The sequence below is a fragment of the Pteropus vampyrus genome, unplaced genomic scaffold (assembly GCF_000151845.1).
Source record: "Pteropus vampyrus isolate Shadow unplaced genomic scaffold, Pvam_2.0 Scaffold91, whole genome shotgun sequence".
Taxonomy (NCBI): Eukaryota; Metazoa; Chordata; class Mammalia; order Chiroptera; family Pteropodidae; genus Pteropus; species Pteropus vampyrus.
The window spans coordinates 4,877,302-4,883,654 of record NW_011888872.1 but is presented as its reverse complement, the minus strand read 5'-3'; the positions used below and the strand labels follow the sequence as shown (position 1 = coordinate 4,883,654).

The 6,353-nt window shown below is 33.5% G+C and overlaps 1 protein-coding gene across 1 annotated transcript in view; it reads right to left on the bottom strand.

Moving 5' to 3' along the window:
* Window positions 1-6,353, bottom strand: part of CLHC1 (clathrin heavy chain linker domain containing 1) — a 30,578-nt gene that overhangs the window by 3,156 nt on the left and 21,069 nt on the right. Inside the window, exon 10 of the mRNA XM_023532867.1 lies at window positions 2,422-2,624. Within this exon, the coding sequence (XP_023388635.1) occupies window positions 2,422-2,624 (203 nt within the window). The remainder of the gene's footprint in view (window positions 1-2,421; window positions 2,625-6,353) is intronic.

The following is a 6,353-nucleotide window of genomic DNA, read 5'->3' as shown; positions in this document are numbered from 1 at the left end:
ATCAGTTATCAAATCCTCTTTTCCAAAAATTGATTAACCAATATCTACTCAATTATGTACAAGATTAATCAGAAAGGACACACATTCAAATCTCATGACCTTTTCCCTGCTTATGACACTTTGGAATCCATTTCCTTGTTCCTTAGTTTGACATGTTATCGGTCATAATTTATCTCGTGTATATTCTGTTTTAATAATATTATAAGGGCCTATATACCAACTATGGTATTTGTTTAACTCACAAATACTTAGAATAGTGGTTCTCAAAATATGGGAGCAAATATGGTAAGCCAGCTATCTTCTATTAAACCAGCCATTACAGAGATTTGCAAAAATATAAAACAATGCCACTTTCTTCATAAAATTGTTTGGTTTTTGGAAAGTTATCTTTTATAAAAATATTTCACTTATGATAACATGTAAAGAGTTTATTGTTGTTATTTTAAATGAATAACTTACAATTTTTTGTTTTAATTTCTATTTTTTTATTAGTTTTGAGTATACAGTACGATGGTTAGACATTTAGTTTATAAAACGATTCCCCTAACTCTTCTTTCTCTCCTTTTTTCCACCTAGCCAATATATTACTGCTGACCATCTATCAACTACTAATTTATACTTCTTTAATTTCTAATAAGATAAATATCATTAGCTATAACCAATATATATAAAAGCTCTTTGGGATCTCGATGCTTTTTAAAACTGTAAAGGAACCTGAAACCAGAAAGTTTGAGAGCCTCAGATCTAGAATAACCCAGTTTCCAGATAGGTTCATTTACGTGTTTTATGATAATGGAGAATATGAACAAACAAATCATTTCAGGCTTTATTCTAGAAATTATTAGAGGGACAAAACAAAAAGAATCTTTACCTCTAAAACTGATGCTCTATTAGTCAGATTTACGCTTTTGGAACAAAAGACTTTCTTAGAACTTTTCTGTTTCTGTTTTGTTTTGTTTTCAATGTTTTTCTTAAATTTGTAAATATAAAAGTGATAGTCTAAATCTGAGAGAGAACACTTTTTTCTGAAACCAGAAAGTATTAACAAACTGTATCTGTCCCAAGGCCAAAGATGATACCTTGGAAAGCTGTGTTTGTTTCTCATTAAAAAGTAAAATAAGCAAGTAATTTTTCAGTGTTTCTCTTTCAAGCTTAATTTTTCTCAGGTAATTATTATTTTCATCTTATGATGTTATGCTAAATAAATTCTGTGGATAAATATCAAGGTTCTAATTATATAAAAGTGTATTACTTTTTAATTATTACAATATATGTTTATTTTAGAGTGTAATGCACTGCTAGAGGAATAGAATAACATGATAATGAATCAATCATGTTCCAAAAGTAATTAAAACCTAAATTCTATGTTTAAACCCTGACTAAAATAATTATTACTTATGGAAAAACAATCAATACAGAAACTGAATCTGTTTACTTAGATACTAATAATAAAATATATAATTCAGTCAATAAATATTGAGTAGTACCTACTATGCCAGATTCTGTTATGTGTAGGTAGGTAAATTACTTACTTCTCCATGCCTTAGCCTCTCTGTGGAAACATATTTTTCATAAAACAGGGATAATAATAAAAACTGCTTCATTGAGTTAACATAGGGATTAAGTGAGATAATGCATGTAAAAGCCAAACTATTAGCTATTATTACAGTAATAGTACCAGGCATGCTGTTATATGATGAATCAAAAAAATTAGTAACTTAAAAAAAGATTCTAAGTAAAAGTCAATTTATTTTGTTTGAAAATGATCAGATTCAACAGCCATAAAAGATCATTTTTCCTGGGGAAAAAAATGTGACGTAAAAGTGCGCTGTTTTGTTTCATTTTGCAGCTTCTTAGAACTGGGGTACGCAGCCTGCAAATCGAGACTGACATAGGGCTGGGGTATGGGGAGATTACCGCTCAACTAGATTCATAGTACGAGATCAGCTCATTCAACAAAGGTCACCCCAAAAGGTCCACAGTTCTCTCAGATCACTGCCCAGTTCCAACCTCGGTGTTTCAAAATTTTGAAATAAACTTTATTTCACTAATTCTTCATTTCTAATGCTTATATCATAGTTTGGAACATTATACATAACAAATAAGTTGTTTTTTAAAGTCCTTTAAGTAGCATGGTCCAGCATATCTGTAAAATTTATCTTTAAAATTGTATACTTCAGGAACATCCAGTTTGCTAAATGTTTGTGTATTGAGGAAATACATAATGTATTTGAATGAAGAGCATGAAAATCAAGCAGTTTCAGCTTAACCATTTTACTGGAATTACAAAAGAAATCTACTTATCAGTTTACGTAAAACAGACCTTATAATTAATGTAAAGCCAAAATATTGCCTACTATCATGGGTGATCTTACAATTAAAGTCCAGAATTTGAATGTATACAAGTACATTTTCACTTACAGTAAGTAAACTCCTTGAATTGTTGTATGTATTCCATGGCCTTGTGAATTTGACCCTGTTTACACATGCAAAGAAGAGCCTTCTTGTGCAGGTTACATTCACTGTAGATAATCTGAGCTAAAGCCAGGCACTTGGCCTTGATATAAAGATTTTGCTCCCCATAATCACAAATCGCATCCCCAGCCTCCTCAGAAAATGTGAGCCTAGAGCAAGTAGATCAATAAGGTGCACATTAGAGAGTTCTCGATGAGAAGATGAGAATGAAATATTTGAAAATTCAGGACAGTGGAACTGGATTTTCTATGGTCTGTAAGAATTCCAAGTTAACAGGCAATTGATATAGGAGAAATTAAACATAACAAAAATTTAACAACAAGAACAAAAATGATCAGCACGTATCCATTAGGGGAAGACATTTTAGTGAAACTGAGCTCAAGTTTTTTTTAAAAATCTACAAACAACATTAAAATTCTCCTGAAAAGACTGGCAGGATTCCAAATTATAAGAAAAACAAAAATTTTCTTATAGAGAGTCTCAATGGTTTTCAGCAGTTATCTAGATTCTAAATCTTGTAGAGTGTAAAAAGCTTATTAAATGTTAGTTAAAGGTAGTGAAAACAAATTTTGGCTTAAAATTAGTGATAGATCTTGCAAGCATGTGTACTAAAAGGGAAACAGAGAAAGCGACACCAGTGTTATTTTTTAAATTGTTACAGTATGTAAGAAGCAACAGGGAAAAAAAAGGACATAACTGTGTCTATTAGGAGATGTTAAAGAAGTAGTTCTTTTGAGATGGCTCAATTGAATAGATTTCACTTGTCATCATATTTAACACACAATCTTCAAACACAATTGCAGTGAACTATCACAGTAACCTAGAAACCATCAGCATAAGCCAAAAAACATTTGGATATGATTATCACTTCTAATTACTGGTTGTATGGAAATTGTGCTTTAGTTATATTTTTAATTAATAGCTACAGAATAATAGGAATCACATAATAGCAGAACCTGTATACAAATAACAAAATGCCAATAACAATAACATGAAACCCTGAAAACCCCTACAAAATGTCTCCTTACTGAAAATTCAGTAAAGAAAATCCTTTGTGTTTGTTGAGGTGGGCAGCAGAGAGGGTAGATCCAAAATCAGAAAGCAGCTTCTGAGTATAAATTAATTATTTAGTAAGCAATTCCCTGACTTCTACATTTTGATACTAAAATACAGGTTTTGAGAGCTACAGCCACATTTTCCTGAGGCTGGACGAGTAATTATTTTGGTCTTTCTTGGGACTCTATTACTGAACCAACATGATAATACTGGTATTTTAGTATTTATTTCTTGTATTAATACTATTATTGTATTTTTTTAAGTGGTCACTGTCATGATGCTGTTCCACCTGAAAAAAGGCCAGAGTTGAGGACAGAGGTTGCTCTGCCTCGGCTTGTTATTTCCCAGAAGGATGATCAGGAAACTGGAATACGATTAAAAAGAAAAATTAACCAAAAGAAGGAGGAGAGTCAAGCCCCAAAAGAATGAAATTGGCCCTGAAGGAAAAAAGAGAAAGAAAAACAGTCTGGAAAATGAGCCTGGGAATCTCTCCCCTTTTTCCTCCCCTAATCACCTCCTCATACCCTCTGTGCTTTCCTAAAGCACTCTTCTTGGCTCTCCCCACCCCTAATTTCAACTCTAAGAAGACTCTTGCAGATCAGTGGTTAGCTGGAGATGGGAAAGAAGGTGGAATGAAGGGGTGAACGGAAGAAGAAAGTATTATAAAGAGATACTGTGATGACTTCATGAGTGTATACATGAAACAACTTGTCAAATTGTACACTTTAAATTTGTGTGGTTCATTATATCAATTATATCTCCATAATGTGATTAAAAAAAACTCATCAAATTGTATACTTTAAATATGTATAGGTTATTATATGTAAGTTATATCAATAATGTAAAAAACAAACTACAGCCCTAGGACCAGTTGTAAGGATAAGGGCTATAGTTCATCCCATTAACTCTCCTCTCATAAGTTTTCCCCAGAATTATGACGACAGAATCCTGGAGAAGTTGTGCCTGGAAAAAGTGAACTTAATGTGAGAAGCAAATAGATCTGTGTTGTGTAAATGAATGGCTAAGGTAGATGCTGTTTTGCCATCCTGCCCGAATCCTGCTTACTTTGCCAGTATTACCTTCCTTAGTTGCTCTGGGTATTGGCTGTCAGTGGCTCACAGGTCTCTCCCTTATTGCCCATGGTTAGTGGGAGCCACCATACCCAAGAGTTATACACTCCCACCTCCTCCAGGCACCCCAGAGCCCTTGAGCAACCAATAGGTATAGAAATCTGGCCCCTGTCCTCAAGCGAGAACAGCTCTGTGGTGTGGTTTATGTTCCAGAACCATTCCTCTATAAATAAGGCCAAGAACAGAACTTGCCTGAGGTCACACCTTTGCTTGGCTCTTTCCCCTCCCCTATTCTGCTTCATTTATTCCCTCATAGGGTTTTCTTCAGAAAGTCTCCCTCTATCAATCATGTGCATCCAAATTCCTGTCTCAGGCTTTGGTTCCAGGGAACCCAACCTAAGAGAGCCCTGGTATAAACATGCCAGTCTATGCTGAGACCCAACTCCAAAGCTATCTCCTGTCTGTCCTTTCTGGTTTGTATACTCTCCTAAATGCTACCTTGGTCTGTGTTTCTCCTGCTTATAAGTTTTCTCCTAGGTTTAACCTTTACATGTACCCACAGACTGTCTAGAACCAAGTTTCTGCCTTATCCCTCTGAGCAGCATGATACTGATCAATCCTTTTCTATCCTTATTGATCAACTTCCCTCCGCCATTAGGTGATCATGAATCACCTGGTGAACTGCCATAAGTCAACTCTTGACCAATTGTAACTAGGCCCATTACTCCGTGAATGCTTAGTAAATACTTTCTGACAGATTAATTGCAATAGGGACCTGAAATAAATGCTCATATAATGTATTGATAAGAAAACTATTAAATTTTGAAAACAACTTCATTAACCAAATATCAAAATTAAGTTAAAAGTTTAATTTTGCTTACCTTTCCTGGGTGACCCAATTGATAACTAAATCTAAACGTTTTTCAGATAATCCGCATTTGATTCCTTCCAGGGTTAGTATTGCATCAATAGGACGTCTATGAGCATGACTTGTACTAAAGATAGCCTCAAAAAATAAGAGTAAGGGAAAAGGCTTTCCTCTAATTTTTCCAACAGCTACAAAGAGAAGAAAAAATTTTAAATCAAATGCTTAAAATAATAGTTTGCTTCATATTATTTTCATCTCTTCACATTTTCTAAAAAATTCTAATCTAAAATTACATATTTGTAATTTTTAACTAATGCTTATTATGGATTAAATTTTATATTTTGGATAATGACTAGATATTACAAGTTATGTGAAAACTAAGGCAGAGACTGGGGTGATGTGTCTACAAGCCAAGGAATACCAAAAATTGCTGACAGTGACCTAGAAGACAGGAGAGAAGTATTGAATGAACCCCTCCTTAGAGCCTCCAGAAGAAACTTTAAAAAGCTGAAAGAATATACCATCAGCAGACCAGCACACCTGCACTATAAAAAATGTTAAAGGTAGTGTTTCAAGCAGAAAGATAATACCAGATAGAAATATAAATCTACACAAAGCAAAATGAAGACCAGAAATGATATATGCTATCAACATAAGAATTTAGTTATACTGTTTTTATACAATACATCAAGTGGTATAACATCACTTGAGGGTAGAACGTGATAACTTAAAGATATAATCTATAAACATTAAAGCAACAACCAAAATAAATCAACAAAGAGTTATAGCTCAAAAATCAACAAAGAAGAAAAATGAAATCATGAAACATTCAACTAATAATCCAAAAGAAGGCAAAAAAAGAGAAAAAGGTATCAGCTGAGGAA